The 16358-nt window shown below is 43.3% G+C and overlaps 1 protein-coding gene across 1 annotated transcript; it reads right to left on the reverse strand.

Annotated features, from left to right (window-relative positions):
• Positions 1 to 780: 780 nt before the first annotated feature.
• s1pr2 (sphingosine-1-phosphate receptor 2) lies at positions 781 to 15800 on the reverse strand. Its single transcript, XM_080486968.1, has 2 exons — positions 15380 to 15800; positions 781 to 2460 (listed from the first exon to the last, which is right to left on the reverse strand). The coding sequence occupies exon 2, from the start codon at positions 2342 to 2344 to the stop codon at positions 1229 to 1231; it is 1116 nt and encodes a 371-aa protein (XP_080343094.1). The 5' UTR covers positions 2345 to 2460; positions 15380 to 15800; the 3' UTR covers positions 781 to 1228.
• Between the last annotated feature and the right edge of the window lie 558 nt (positions 15801 to 16358).

A 16358-nucleotide genomic window follows, 5' to 3' on the forward strand; every position in this document is an offset into this window, starting at 1 on the left:
TGACCGACCCTGTTCATTCCACTCTCTGCTCGCCAATAACTTGGTAATTCAAACTGATGATCAATAATACTGTCAACAATGGAGCACGTGCCCCGAACACTTCATACATACATTCAGCCTTGTTCCCCTCCGAGAGGAAGGCACAAACAGAGGCAGCACATTGCTGCTACAACACTGTCAGGACATCAGTCCCATTGGTCAAAGCTGCTGGACAGCCATCATTGAATACAAAAAACAAATCATCAGTGCCTACTCACATAAAGAAATGTGCTTTCTGATTAGGCCTTCCTCAATGGAAACTGTTAAAATACAAAAGACAACAGTAAAGCAAGAGGGACAGATTAGGACAAGTGACAGGAGGGGTGTTAGTGATGGAAGCTGGAGCTGGGATATATGATACACACTAGAGCTTACAAATGAGTTAGAATTTCATGCAATAAATGTAAGTGGATTATGCAAGTTTGTTTTAGTTTATCAAATGGTTTAAAGCAAGGTTATATAGACTATATAGCCCTGATATTGATAAGGAACCCTGAAGTAATTTGGCTCCTAAGGAGTGGAGTGTTCACTAATGTTGATCATTGCTTCTGGCTCTGTATAGACGTCTAATGCATTCGTATAGCAGTAATGGAAAGTTCTGTGGTTAAACCTCACAGAGAACAAATGTCTCCAGTAATCTACAAAGTGCAACTCTGCAAGCTTTGCATTGATACAGTTCAAGAAAGGTCAAAACAAATCCTCAATACAACTATGATATTAAGTATGTTATATTTTAGTTTTGGGATTTTATAGGGGTTTATACGTTTAGAAAGAACAAGATGACAGGCATATAAATGAAATTTTTTTCTCCCTATTTAAAACATCATAGTACCCATGAAAGAGCTTTGTTTTTTCACATTTCTGTTCACATCTAAAAGTTGATTACCCTTTGAAACATTGTATTTTCACACCTACTGCATGTGCGGTTTATTTGAATGCTGATTGTGATTTCACACAATTTGGATTATAATATATATATATATATAAAAAAATCTAACTGTGAAATCTGTCTCAGCAGACAGCTCTGTCCCAGCCTCACCAGAGTGCTACGTCCCATGCTGTCTGTGCTTCTCTTTTAACATCTGGGTTTTCCATCACAGCCTCTCCATGTGACTTTTTTTATGCACACTTGCTGTCTCTCACACACACATTCACATACACATAACACATCTGGTGTATTTGCACCAGATCAGACGCAGGTGGTACAGTCTGTCATGATGGGCGTCATTTGGTGTTCGTGTTTGGTGGTACAGTGTTCCAAAGAGCTGGAGCTCTTTAAAGGGACCAAACAACGGTCAGAGGGCCGCCCGCTTTGCAACACCCCCCAGCAGCACAACACACGCAGGAATTCCTTTCTCATGTCCTTGCTGCGCAGCGTGTAGATCACAGGGTTCAGTGCTGAGTTCAGAGTGGCAAACCCAAAAAAGATGTCTCCTTTGGAGAGGATGGAGCAGGATGGTATCTTGCAGGATGTATCTAGGAGTAAGATGGTAAAAGCTGGCAGCCAGCAAATGATGAAGACGCCTAACACTATCGTGACTGTTTTCAAAAGGGAATAGGCTTGCGAGTTGGTGGCTTCCTGGTGGCTGGAGCGTACAATCAGGTAGATCCTCACGTACAGGATGACAATTGAGAGCAGTATGAGGCTGAAGATGGTGACCACGAAGAGGATGTATTTCTTCGAGTAAAGTGGCAAAACAGTTGAGCATTCAGGGAGGTTGTAGATGCAATTCCAGCCAATGATGGGAAGCCCCCCGAGCAGAATCGAGGTCACCCAACAAGCCCCTATCAGAAGAAACATGCGGCATGTTTTGGTGGAGCCGTACACCTTTACTTTGGTGATGGCAATGTATCGTTCAATAGCTATCGCCAACAAGCTGAAGACTGAAGCTGCCAGTGCAATGAACACTGTGCCCTCTCTGATAAACCACTGTACAGGCACTAGTTTAAATGTCCTGGAGCCTGACAGGAAGATGTTGGCTATGTAGGCAGAGCCTGCCAGCAGGTCGGAGAATGCCAGGTTGCCAATGAAGAAAAACATGGCAGAGTGAAACTTCTTGTTGCGCCAGACAGCAATCAGGACCAGCAAGTTCTCAAGGATGATGATGGTGCAGAGGACCACGATGGCAATGCTGAGCGAGGTGAGTTGTTTTTTCCCCTCGATGTATTTGTCCATGTCCTGCGGGGTCATGTTCTTCGCATAGGCATAGTATGCGTGGATCAGAGTCTGATTGTAGTACTCGGAATATTTGCTCTTCATCTTGACGGGGTGGCAGAGCACAGTGGCTTTACGGTGAAGATTCATTCACACAGAGGAGTGTCCATGCCAATAACGACTGCTTCAAAGGAGAGGACAGGAAGAGGGCTGGGAGGGAGACTGCCTGTCCCACAGTCACGTCTCAGGAGCTCTTTGCGGGTCACCTGCAGACACAGAGAAAGAGAGGTGGTCTGTGTTACTGTCGGAAAACATTGTTGTGATCATGAAATAAACCATTACAAAGAAAACATACAATTTGAGCAAAACGATATACTTGCTTAAGTACAGGGAATGCAACAAAGTATGCAAGGAACAAATAATTTCTTAGTGTTAACTGTATGATAGGAACAACATTTTTGAAATTGCTTGAAACAAATGCTACAGCAAAGCAAAATGTTTGACGTGATAACACAGATGATCAGGTGAGGGGTGACAAAGTGCGACTGAAGACCAACATCATGCAACAAAAAATGAATGTCTTAAAACCCATGAAGGAAACTTTTACAGTTCGCTGCAGTCTCAGAGGTTTTGAAGGCTAAGTTCAGGATGCCATCATGTGATTAAGATTTATGTGCTCAGAGAAATAATACCACGTAAAGTTGATCCCTTTTTCGGAAGGTGTACCTGTGCTCTCAAAAATCACCTTCAGGTAGAAGAATAAATGCTCTGTTCGGCCCTGCGAATGGCGGCGCACAGACAAAAAGCCGCCCTCACTTTCTGAAGGGGACATTCCACTAACCTCGTCCGTGCACTCGGCTGTCAACACACAGCATTGTTGTGGGGAGCGAACCTTTCCACTCCAATGAACTACCTCTTGAAACTACAACATAGCTTGTGGATCAGCCAGGCCCCTTCATCCTGACTTGCCATACCACCTGCTCCCAACCAGTTCCACAAATCAATCAGAGAGCTACGAGGAAGACGTGGGGGCTTTCCTTTCTCTACGAAAACAAAAAATCCCTTGCAAGACCCGATTGACTTTGAATACTTGATACTCAATCATTATGATTCCCAATGCACTACAAACGAGGCTCACAATATCATGGAGATTTTGTCTACGGGATCAGTGGTGGTTCTTGTTAACCTGATCCTCGATCGATCAGGTATGGGTTACATATTTGTGCTATACTGCTGTCTCTCATCAGAGGCTTTCTGTTTAAATGTCAAGTAACAATTAATATGCAATGCAATAACCTTACAAGTAAGATTTCAATGAGATGGGGGCATTTGTTTTTTTGACCAAGTCTCTTCAATATGAAAACAATTTTACTGTTCCATTGGTAGTATTTTCTTTTCTATTACAAGTAAAGATCACCTAATAATTTTAGGGTTTTAACCTATTGTTGAAAATGCATGTCTTCTCGTGTGGAAAAAGTTTAAATTGATCAGTTGTATGAGACGTGAATCCGGTATTAAACGACTCATTTCAAGGAGAGGCTTAAAAACAAACAAAAAAAACCAACAAAGTTAGCCGCAGCCACAGGAGTGGAGACAAAGGAAAGTTGGAGAGTCTGGAAATCTAATTAAAGGTGGAGCTGGTGGAGCTTAAACCTGTCAAAAGTAACAGGATCGCTCTGCACACCGGCTCCCTCGGTAATTCAACACTGATGCTTCTACCGCTTGTCTTCGCGAGCCCTGGCTAGCTGCAGAGGTTCTTGGCTAAATAAATCAGTGGAAACTGGGCCTGCAGCTCGACCCTGTGCTGCTGGACTTTTACTCAAAACCCGAGAAGAGAGGATGGAGAAGGAAAAAGACAAAGCCAGAGCGGGAGCATGCATGTGGAACGGCATCTGGACACAAAGGCAGGAATCTGAGACATCTTTGTGACGTGCATACACACTTACACAAAGTCATCAATGTGATATGTTGCACCACACGTCTTTTTTGTCTTGTTTTTTTTTTTTTTACACATGCATAGGCATTTTTCTTCACACACACCACTAATTGTGACAGACACAAAGTACTGCAGCAAAGAATTCCCCAGTATATAGGCAGGTTGAGCACACAGCTGCCATTGGCTTCCAGCAATAACCAGCACGCTGTTTCCTCAAGCAGGAACAAAGAACAATAGTCTCCTTCAGTGTGGATAGCGTTGGCCTTCAGCCTCAATGATGGGACAGCACACTTCCATTTGGCTGAAGCGACAGTACCATAGCAGAAATGTATTTAGAGTTGAGCACTCCCTTATCGATGTAATGTTGTCTTCTCCCCATCCTCTTTAGCTCAATTATTAGACACAGATAGGAGGCTTGAGCCTGAGCATATGTGCCAGCTGTACTGGGGTAATTACATTAGCTTACATTAGTGCAGCCTATAATGGTTTTATTCATGGAAAAAGACCACCTCTGTATCTCCACAGACTCCAGTCTGCGAGAAGAAACACACACTGGTTTTGCTTTGTTTCGTCCCAGTTTTTTCGCTCCGCTCTGCCAGGTTTTTTCAGGACAGTTCTGCTTCCATCTGTTCTGCAGACAACTCAAGGTCTTTCTGTCACCAGGGAGTCTTTGGCGTCTGTCATCAAGGGATTGCACTGAATATGGGAAAACCTGACAGGCTGGTTTGCCCACAGCGCTGCAACAGCAGCCCTGCCCTGCTCCTCTACCTGCAGTGTGCCATTCAGGTTTCCACAGCGATTGGTCACATGGAGTGCAGACTTCCTGCAATGCAGCCTTTCACACCGCCCCTTTGTCAATAGTTTGCCCTCCATTCGACCTAGACATCACTGTCACACTTCCACACTTCCACAATAAACAAAACACATTGTCAAAATTGTGGTCATGGCATGACTACCCAAGACTCAATTTCTCATTAAAACAACAAAAGCAATAAAAGCAAACTCTGGATGCAAGAACTCACAGATCTAGACCAAACTGCAAGGGATCTCAGGAACATTTAATTAAAAAAAAACTACAAAGGCAACCTTTTAAAGTACACTTTGATAATTAATTCTCCCAAGTGAGACTCACCGATCTGCTTTTTGTAATAATGGCCCGGCTTGTTTATCCACGTTTTGTTTGTTTTAACTGATATCACAGTGTAGTTAGCGCACATTGGTTGTGTGTACAGTGGATTTATACCATAAAACCTTAACCTTACCTTATTGAACAATTAGGCTACCTGGGAAGCTGGAAATGCAGGCTTGCTTATTTCTTTTGAGGGGGAAGATATTTTTGCTATATGTATCAAATAATTCCTTTATTGAAAAAGCATATATTTTTTGAAAACCCCAAAACAACAATGGATAATGTTTTTAAATTATGAAGCAGAAAAAAGCAAACCAACAGATTGTAGTTAAAAAAAACCTAATATTTAAAAAGATCAAACTGAAGGAGATAAAGCTACAATGTCTCAAACTAACCTTAGATTTGAATGCATTTCTTAAGGGGCTGATGATAAATCAACTACATCTACATTGTTTTCAACATTATACAAGTTCTAATTTAATACCATTTAAGCAATTATGAGTTATTTCAGACAGCCGTGGAATATGAGCATGTTTATGTTATAAAAAATAGTATCTTACCTACAAAGTAGCCAAGTATTTGATAGCGATATTCAAACTGTTCAAAGGTGAGTTATATTAAAGGCTAAAACAATACACACTGCATGCATAATCAATTTGGACAGCATACCAAGTAGATAGAAAAGTGCTGAATTCCTTTTTTCTCGTATGTACGGTCGGTGAAGGTGCAGCGAAGCAACAAAAAATATGATCATATCCTGTCTGGACTCTTAGTGCGAAACCTAAATGAGATCAGAGCAGGTGATGAAAACAGCAACTGCGAATAGCACAATAAAAAAAAATGCAACAGAGGGAGGAAGTTAAACAAATGACAGACATCTGAGGCAGGATATCATCAGAAAAGCTGTTGTAAACCTTGTAATGTTTCACGATGCCATGCATTTCAAACACACACCTACGCCTACTTATTTCACAACCTACATGCAAAGGTGTACACCGACCACAGATCACTGCACACATTTCTGTATATAACAAAATATGGTTTTATAGAGTTGAATGCTTCCTTTCCCGCTCTCGTAATCTGAACAAAAGACAGAGCACCCCTGACGTCTGCACAAAGGCCTCAGGTGCCCCCCCTCGCCTTTTTTTCTTCTTCTTTTTCACAGAAACACCTGATAAGCCCCAATTAGCCAAGTGTGTGCTCACCAAAAACCAAGGCAACACCACCTGCTACCTGTCACACTCCACTAAGACCTGACCCAACTTTCTCTGCTCGAAAGCACTGAAAGCATAAACAGAGTCCCTGACACGCATCCCCTCTCCGCAAAATCTCAATCGTGCAATCTCTAAAATCCTTTCAGATAAAAGTAGTGACTAACCTTGAGTTTGGACAGTTTACGTAACCTTTTATCTTCATTGCATCTGATGGGATTTGCGGTTGGAATATTTTGAGGACTCGTGTGATCTGACAACATCCTGCATCTCACCTGTCTCCAGTCTCACTGCTCACAGGCAACGCAGCAATAGTACAGCCATCTTCTGTGTTTCTCCACAGTGCTCAAATATAGAAATAGTGTGAGGCTAATAACAGAGGCCGTCATGGCACAGATAATATGAAAATGGTATGTGTAATTTTTCCATTTTAAGAAGATTTTATGGCTTCCTGTGACCTCTGCAAGACATTGGGCTTTCCTTCTGTACTAACTTAAGTTTTATGAACAGATACAAAGAAATCCATCAGGAGTGCAGAGAACCCTTCTCCTGCTGTGATTTGTTCTTTCCTGTTCGGTTTCTGTGCCATTAATATAGCTGTTAATCTTCTCAGTGACAGTGCCGTAATTGTGCGTGCGATCAGTCTAGAGCAGCCTTCCTCCTGCTCCTCATGATCCTGTAACAGACCCAGAAACTCAGTCGGTTAAACTTTGTATCCCTTTCTGTTCATATCAACAAAAAGTGAGTCAAAACAAGTCTGCATACATATGACTGCATAAAATCAAGGTATAACTGAGGTTCAGAGGAGGAAAGCTCTGCATGCAATGCAGAGTGACAAATAATGTTTCCTCAGTCAAGTGTTGACATGCCAGAAAAAAAAGAAGAAAGCACGACTAATGGCACCACAAACATTTCACCACTGCTCTCACAGAAGCTTGAAGGAAATGACTGAAGCCTAAGATGTACACTCAGAGTGCAGTTTTTCTGCGCACTTCAGGGTTTTGTAAAGGACATATAGATCACTATAAGTCTGTACAGCGACAGCTCAGTGCTCCTCATGGTTGACACAGGCTAGTGCACACACGGATTCATCAAGGGAGGCCTTTTCTTGCATTGAGCAGCTTCATGCAATCACGCTGTGCAACCAGAAAACACAAAGATGAACTGTCTGCTGGCAGATGGCTGATGGCTGCAGCGTCTCCGCCGTTCTATCTATCACTGGCTCGCCGGCCTCTGGGGGTAAAACATTTTTACAGCAGCACAACAACATTATTGACTTTTCTCTGGATGTTTCCAAGAAAAGGGCGTTGTGTTGCCAGTATCAATGCAACATTGACAATGAGGATACATGCAACTGCTGTGACATAACTGAACTGTGTCCCAGTCCTTCAAATGACCTTGGTCACAACGCGCCATGAAGTTTCACTCGCACACACACACACATAGTGACTTACTTGGCAGTGTCTTTTCTATAAGGCCAAAGAACAGAGCGGACCAGTTCTTACTCCGTCCTGCCTGAGCTTATCTTAAGCCGGTGCTCTTATCTCAGTCGCATGCCAGACTGCAGACAAGCGGACCGATAAAAATGATGCTAAAAACACTGACAATGGAGCAGCACAGCTGACATAAAGACAACATTAAAAACACGCATGCTTGAGGTCAAACAAAGCACCAAAGCATCAACAAACACCAAATTCCAAGGTGCAAGGAAAATTCAATTCAAAGCCTCGTCATGAGGCCTGATTGTTTATTTAAGTATGGAGACACTTGTTTGTTCATATTCAATTTCACCAAGCTTTTTACTGAAACCTAAAAGAGCGAAAATTACAGTTTCAGAGATGAGACAAATCCCAGCAGTAATTTGCCAGAGGTGGAAAGGTTGTGAGAAGTACCCACTAATGAGTACACCCACAATTCAAATTAACACTAATTTCAATCCCATTTTAGTGGTCAAATGTATTCTTATAACAGAGAAAATTGTAGTTGTTTATATGTATTTTTGTTTACAATTGGGTGATTTCTTTGAGACTTTGTTTGTCTGAAAAATGTTCTTTAGTTGTACGTTTGTTAAATAGGTAAATATAAGTGAATACATGCTAGTGGTAATATAATCTGTTGTGTCAGATGAGCAGTTAAAAAAAAAAAAAAAGCACTACACAAATAACAAAAATACTCGTGCAAAAAAAAAAGAAGAAAGAAGAGTGTGCTCTGTAGTTTGTATCCTCAGGGGACAAAGCAGACTGCAGCATCAGAGATAGAGGTCTGCAACATCTCAAAGTTTATGTTTCAGAGAGGAAGCACAAACCAGACACACATGATAAAAAAAAAATAAATCCAGAAGTATTTATTACAAGTTTGTATTGGTGCCACACTTCAATCGTGGCATTTGTTGAGAGGCAACAAACAGAACAGTTCCTCTTTAGCACCGGATTAAACGGTTCCTTGTTGTGTGGTCACGCTGTGTTCAATGTTTAACTTCAGCTCCAAAGCAAACCTCTCTCTTTGTCTGCTATTATGCTAACACAATCATGCTTCATTAAAAGTGCATATAAGCTGCTGAATGCTGAGGGAGTGGGTGTCCCCAATATAGAAGGCTTCTACATATAATTAGGGATTACCCTTTCGCTCGTCAAACTCTGACAGTTTGGGTACAGCCTAGTCGGAGGGCTCCAATCTGTCAACATAACTCTGTCTGTAATCGGATTTTTTTTATTTTTTATTTTGCTTTCGCATTTTTAATAACAACTTGTGTTATTTTCTGTTCTTCCCCGGAGTTGCTGCATCTCTGCAACTTTGCATTGCTTTATTTATTGCAGTTGTTTTTGTGCTGAGGGGTTCTTAGAGCAGTGGTGAGAGGAGCTGGAAACAAAGAGCGGCGTAAAGAAGGGCATCGCACAGCCTGAGGAGCCATAGACCCCCATACTCCCACCCCCACTTCACTCCACTCTTACACACTGGGGGGGGGGGGGGGGGGGGATCTCCAAAGGTGGCGCCTGAGAGGCAATTACTGGAATACGTTCACCCTCAGACTATTCCTGTCGACTTAAATCTACTTTGCAAATTATTCACGTTTTCATATTAGTCTGCTTTGCATATTTCCCTTTCATGCAGTTTCCCGATTTGTACAGCCACATCCTCACTCTCAACCGCCCCCCCCCCCCCCCCCGTCCCCCCACCCACACACACACGCCTTGTATATTTTAAACTTCACCACAGACATCAAAAGACAAGGCCACAAAGAGGTGATTAAATGTATATCAAGAAGGATTTATTTAGCACACATCTGGAGCAGACATGCTCTTATAGCCCCCTATTAAAGACTTCATTACAGCACAGACCGTGCAATCAGTTCTCCCTTCAGAAAGCTCCAGAGCTCTTCACTAAGACACTATGTTCTCAGTCAGTTAGCAAATGTGGGCGGGCTTTCTCTACCAATGATTAACATAAAAAATTATAGGTGTCATTCATTTTTGTTTCACTGCAGCATGCTGGAAAAGGATGTGATGCGCAAAATGTCTGGAGATTCGACAGGTAAAACTGCTGAAGTCATTGCAAAACTCCAGCTTCACAGGTAAAAGCATTCAAAGAAACAAAAGAGAACACACAAAAATACAACCTCAGCAGTAGATTTGTCACACTTGCATGTTCACAGATAGATTAGTGTTAACCACACGGCGTCGTGAGGAATGATGGTAGACACGTGTGCATCACATGCATATCTCATCTCTGCAGTCTGCAAGGTTGCTGTTTTTTTCCTAATCACACCATTTACATCTGCAGCACAAAATATGTTTCTAGTAACCAGAAAACAGAGGAAACCGTCAGATCTTTTTGGTCTGCCTCAAAATCTCAAGTTTCAGCCACTCTGCCCTCTCACACCTGCCCATGTTCTTATCTTTACAGCGAGCTCTCTGCTAATGAATGGTTTTCAGCCCTCTTTAGGTATCTTTTGTCCTGGCTCCCCGCTCCTATTCTACTCTGGTGCTAGACCTTGAACTCCACCCCTTCTCATGTTCCCCCGTTTCGATGTGAAACTTCAAGGATGTCGTGAGAACACTCGTGACATGGTTACACGCTGTTGTGTGTATTAGTCAAGTTCTGACTATGACGATCACATTATGTCCACTGCTGCTGCAGAAAGTTTTGATGCACTGAATCACTCGACAGACTTGTATGCCAAAGCTCAGCGATGCATGGGAGGAAAATCGGGAGGATGCTGGCGACAAGCAAAGCACTGCACAATGGAAAATGATAGGGTCTGCACACAGGGACACAAAGCCACCGTGATTGCGCCTGCGTGCTGATAAGATGATGAATTGATGGAGGCCCTCCATCTCTCCTCATGCTCCACATGTGAAAACAACTCCAGACTGTTCTGGCAAACACAGATCCATTAAACTCAACCCTGTTTTTGGAGAAAAACACTGTTGCCTGGAGAGGGAACACTGTTGTGTCCACACAGCTCTCAGCTGTATCCCAGTATTTTAGACAATTTAAAAAAAAAAATTCTTTCTTTGAAGAGGAGAACTTATTTATTGAAAAAAAAAAGAATCCTTGGCATGAGCAGGTAGTACGTTAAAATTTGAGGAAATATATGCGGAAGGTTAGTACAGTTAGATTCTGTATTTAAAGACCTGTGAGTGTGTGCATGGAAAGAGACCCAGGGGCTTTAAAATTCAGGCAGTTCTGGAGGGATACTATGTCTGTTTTATTTCTTGGAAACACTACACAAGTACATTTTCTATAAACAAAGGACTCGGCAGTAAATAACCAAGCTTTTTATACAGTTTTAAAGAGCTTTATGCACTATGACTGTGGCTGTGGTGTAGCTGTTCAGGGGGTGCAACTACTCACAACTACTTGACTTTTTGTTAACATGAAGCTCGTCAAAAATGACTGTGTGTGTGTGAGCAGTTGTCAGTTAAGTAAACAGCATCCACTTCCACTCAATGTGTTCCAGCAAAGCTGTCTGGCCTCTATCATGACCCAGGCTAAGTCTGTCATGTATTTAAGCTGGGAAAGACTTGAGTTGAGGTTTTTACAAGATAAATGATTTAAACTGTTATTTTTGACAAAACATACTGTCGCAGTTTAAAAGTTTCATTTATTTTTTTTATTCTGCCAGTCTTTAGAGAAATTAATGACCCACGGAGCCTGTTAGGATAAGAGATCCAGCTATTGTTGAGTTCCAAGCAAAACGAATAGCTGCAATAAGTTCAGATTGGCTGCACAGGGTAATTCAAAATCCAAGAAAACTGTCTCCAGCTTACTTCTGGATCTGGATAGGTGGAGTGTTGTAGTAATCCTGTTGAGTTTTCCAGCTGCACAAACAAAGCCGAGTGGATAACAAAGACTTCCAAGAGGGAGAGAGAAAGAGGAGGAGGTGGTCTCCAAAGCCACAGCATCTTCATATGTACCTGCTCTACGATCAGTCCAGCGTGAACTCTGAAAGTGACCAGAAATCAGAAAACCACAACATGACCACACTGATTACGCCCACTGCTAGAACTGACAGTATGGAGTCGTTCGCATTCAGTTCATAAATCACCCTGCACAGCCTAAATAGAAGCTGCAAAGTTCTGTCGATCCCATTCAAAGCCACAGCAGTAACCAGAAACGCTGTACTCAATCTACTTGTCATTGTCACTGAGAGATGTATAATGGTCCTGCCCGGAGAGCAACGCTGCAAATGAAAAATGCCAGTCAGAGTTCGGAAAACCATTTGCTGCACTACTTCCAACTGGCAGTGTTCTGCAGCACGGGCTGGTCCTTACTTGAAATGTGGGGGAAAAAAAAAACCTGACTTATCCCCACACCGGGAAGCGTTGGGAAATCCTGGCATGCTGCTACAAGCATCAGTGCCTGGTCATGGGGGGTCTAGTAGTTTGTCCAAGTCCCTCAAGTGGAAAAGGAATGTAACAGGAGATGTAACAGCTAATGGGTTCTTTCATTGGGTAAAGCACCTTTCTAATCTATTCAGAGCCACTTTATTTCTCGCCACAAACTATCCATTTATGTAAATGTTTACGTAATAATCAGCAAGGCAATAATGGCATGTTTTTTTTTACAAATCAGAAAGGTCATGTTGAAGAGGAGTGACAGATAGGGTAAGTATGCATGCACATGTGGATTTGTCCACCTGTCAAGCAAATCCTAGTTTCAGTTATGGTTATGGAATAGGTAAAGAGCATGAGACGCCATATTCATTTCTCTGATCTGAGACACTCCCAGCTCTTGGCTGTGAATCAGAAAGCTCCATGCTGTCAGCTGTGTGTTGTGACTTGCGCTTCAGCAGCTTGCGAACAGAAGGCATTTATTTTGCTCCAGCTGCCACACCCAGGGAAAGTGTTTTTCTCCAAAGGGGAGCACCAGCTACAACTATGAGCCCATGGAACCCAGACGGCTGTCCACAAGCCACTATAACGCCACAAAGGAATAACCAGCAGATATGTAAAGTCTGAGGCATCCTCTCCGGTGCCTCTAGTATTGTTTCTACTTGTGTGTAAGCAATGAGCCCTGACTGCGGTCATTTAACCAGGTAAAAGACAAAGTGCCCCGAGCAGGTCACTTCACTGATCTGTTACCTGTCTGATCTGCTTGAATAATACAGAGAGCATCGACGACAAAAGAGAAGTTAGTTTCCCCAAGGAAAAGCCTTCTCGCTGCTTCCTATTAGCAGACCGCTCCCAGGCCTGAACTGAAACCTGAGCATCCTTCGGGGATCGACACCACCCACCCACCACCCATCTCCGCCTTCGACCGCCCCAGTGACCCTTTCCAATAAAAAAAAGACCCACAACTGCAGTTCCCATCGCCACATTACCATTAATTTATTTATCCATTCCTCCACTTATACATCTATTTATTTATCCGGATCTTCTGTTTGTCTTCATTTCTCACGCTCTCGCTGACAGTCCCCATTGAGAAGGGTCCAATTACAGCAGTCATCTTCTGGAGGAAAACAGGGCCACTGAGCACAGTGAGCTGGGTCAGCAACACACAGATCCTGAACTCATGATGTAATGGGCTGCTGTTCTGAGGCAATATCCCCACAGTCTAACATAAAAGTTTTAGAGCTGCTTTATATAGACTTGAAGGTTAATATAACACAAGCTCCATTTCTGTTAAAGATGGCATATGCCATTAGTTGGGGAGTATCTGGCCAAAAGGTTGTCGCTGCTCTCTGCCCTCTCTGGTTACGTCTGCCAGGACCAAGAACGCAGGAGAGGAGAAAGAAGGCTGGCAGCCATCAGGTCCACAGTGGGGTGGCGAGTGTTGTTCAGCTGCAATGAGCCATGAGATCACACTAGCTATTACAGATGGATGGGTGGCTGCATCATGCCCCGTCTGCAGCCGCTCCAAGAGACATGGAAAGAGTCACCCGAGTCCAAACGTGGCCGAAGCATGCCCTAAACAAACTGAGCAGCTCTTGCACAACACTAGCATCAATGAACCTGTTGACAAGGCCTTCAACACTTGATAGTGTTGTCGACTGTGCTTCCTCTTAACCCTATGCTCTTGATGTTATCACAGAAAGGTGTTTGTTGGTCCTACTATTCAGGCTTTTGGGCATCTTTGTGGATTCCAGATGTCTCAGCTGAGTTAATAGTGTCACCAGCATGTGCAGTCGCAGTCTCAATACCACTTTCCTTACTTTTTACACCTTGCCTTAAAAGTGTTAATAATCCCATGCGTCTTACAGACTGTCTAACACAAAATAAACCTTACTCACTAACTTACTAATGAGCAGCAGACTCCACACAGGGGAGAGGATGATGGATTGAGGCTTTTATCAGAGCAATAAACATTAGTTCCTTTACCTTATCATCTTATCTCTCTGTGATTTGGGGACTCTCCCTGCTGACACCTATGCATCCCTTACAACGAGATTTATTCTCCCTGACAGAATGGACTAATCTTTATTTCCCCACTTGTCCTTAATATGAGTCTTTTGACATTTAATTATATTCTAATGTTAATTTTAGTGGGCTCATTTCCAATCTGTGACAACAATATTCTGCTAAGACCCTCCTTGTTGAAACCCAGAGCTGGCTTCCTCTCTGGAGCCCATCTCCAAGCCCATGAGATTAACTCCGGTACACGGGGATAATGGAGGCTTTTGTCTTATTAATACATCCTTTCAATACAATGCCTTCTTTAGAGTGACGGATGAACAAGCCTAAACAACATCGGAGGGGTCAGAGCAGGAGGAGGAAGAGGAGGAGGAGGTGGGGTGGCACAGCAGGCTGTGCAACGGCTTCAGGAGTGCATACACACACACACACACACACACACACACACACACACACACACACACACATCAGCGTGGTCCACATACTGTATAATGCAACAGACTGCACCCCCCCATAACCCCACAACCCCCCTTGAATGATTGACAGCTTTAGCTGTGCGTGTTAATAGTTAACACTGCGCAGTGTTATTCATTAAAAAGCAGAGATGTTTCACAAACGCAGCTGTCACACACACACACACACACACACACACACACACACACACACACACACACACACACACACACACACACACACACACACACACACACACACACACACACACACACACACAGGATGCAGCACACAGTTTCTGCCGGTGGCAAGAAGAAGTAGGAGTTGCGTGTGATGTGGTCGACCATGATTATAATAGGTGTTTATGAGTCAATGGGACATTTCGTGAGTTTGAGCTGCAATAAAGATTTTCCGTTTGTGATTGACACAACAGGCGGATCGTGCAATCAGGGAAGCCTCCACACCTTAACCAGCAAACCTTACGGTTTCAGCAGTAAAGCACAAGAAATAACGTGGCGGATTGTAAAGTTGCACAACTCTTTTGTTAGATTCCTGCAGCACATGCTGTTACACTTAATGTTTTGAGGAGGTGCCATGACTTACCCCATGAGAGATATGATAGAGAGCAGCGAAAAACACGCTCCGATATTTGCCTCCAAACGTCCTCACATGTGGTCACCAGTCTCCGCAACTTAAAGCTTCCCCCCCCCCCCCCCCCTTCCTCTGTTCCGGGACCGAGAAGCACCGATGACAATCAAAACTTTTCTGGACGACTAGACGGCGTGTCTTGTCTAGTCAGTGTTAAATCCATAGTCTGAGCGCCACCGCGGAAACGGCACTAAAAACAAAAAGAAGAAAAAAAATCTACAAAAAGCCGCGCAACGGAACCAAAAACCGGAGAGAAATGCTTCAGTGCAACGTGTTTGAAGCACCAGAGATGGCACTTTCTCTTTTGTGGTTCTAATCCAGCTGCCCGTTGAGATTGTCCTCCTGCTCTGTGGGAACAACAGCTCCACGGGGCTGTGGAGCGTCTGGGGAGGCGCGCGCACAAAACGCGCTCACACACGCACACAATAACACACACCCACACGCGCCACGGGACAGTATGGGGTGTATGGAAACGTCATGTGCTCCATAAATACTCGCCCGTCTCGCCGCGATCGAAGCAAAACGCAGGTTTGTGGCCAACAAATGATACGCAAACGACTTTTTTTTTCTTTTTCCAAGCTGATTTCTGAAGCTTTTCGTCACTCCGGAGCACATAAATGAAGTCCAGATGTTCCACCTCCTCACTTCCTCTCTCCAAACAGATCCCGGCATGAACCGGAGTCCACACGTTTCAGCTCAACCTGGATCAGTTTCCCTTGAGAAAAGTGACCAGCTAAAAATGCACGTATATAAACTAATCTAGATATGACTAAGACAATGAAGTAATCATGTGAAATTAATTGTCTGACAATTCCCCACATGTCTTGAGCTTTTTTTCCCCCTCTCTATTCTACATCAAATGAATGTGTTGTTTCTGATGACTCAGCCTAATTTTGGATATTTATCCCTCAGGTGTGGGTATAGGTCCAATAAA

This window comes from Lipophrys pholis (assembly GCF_963383615.2).
Source record: "Lipophrys pholis genome assembly, chromosome: 19".
Lineage (NCBI taxonomy): Eukaryota > Metazoa > Chordata > Actinopteri > Blenniiformes > Blenniidae > Lipophrys > Lipophrys pholis.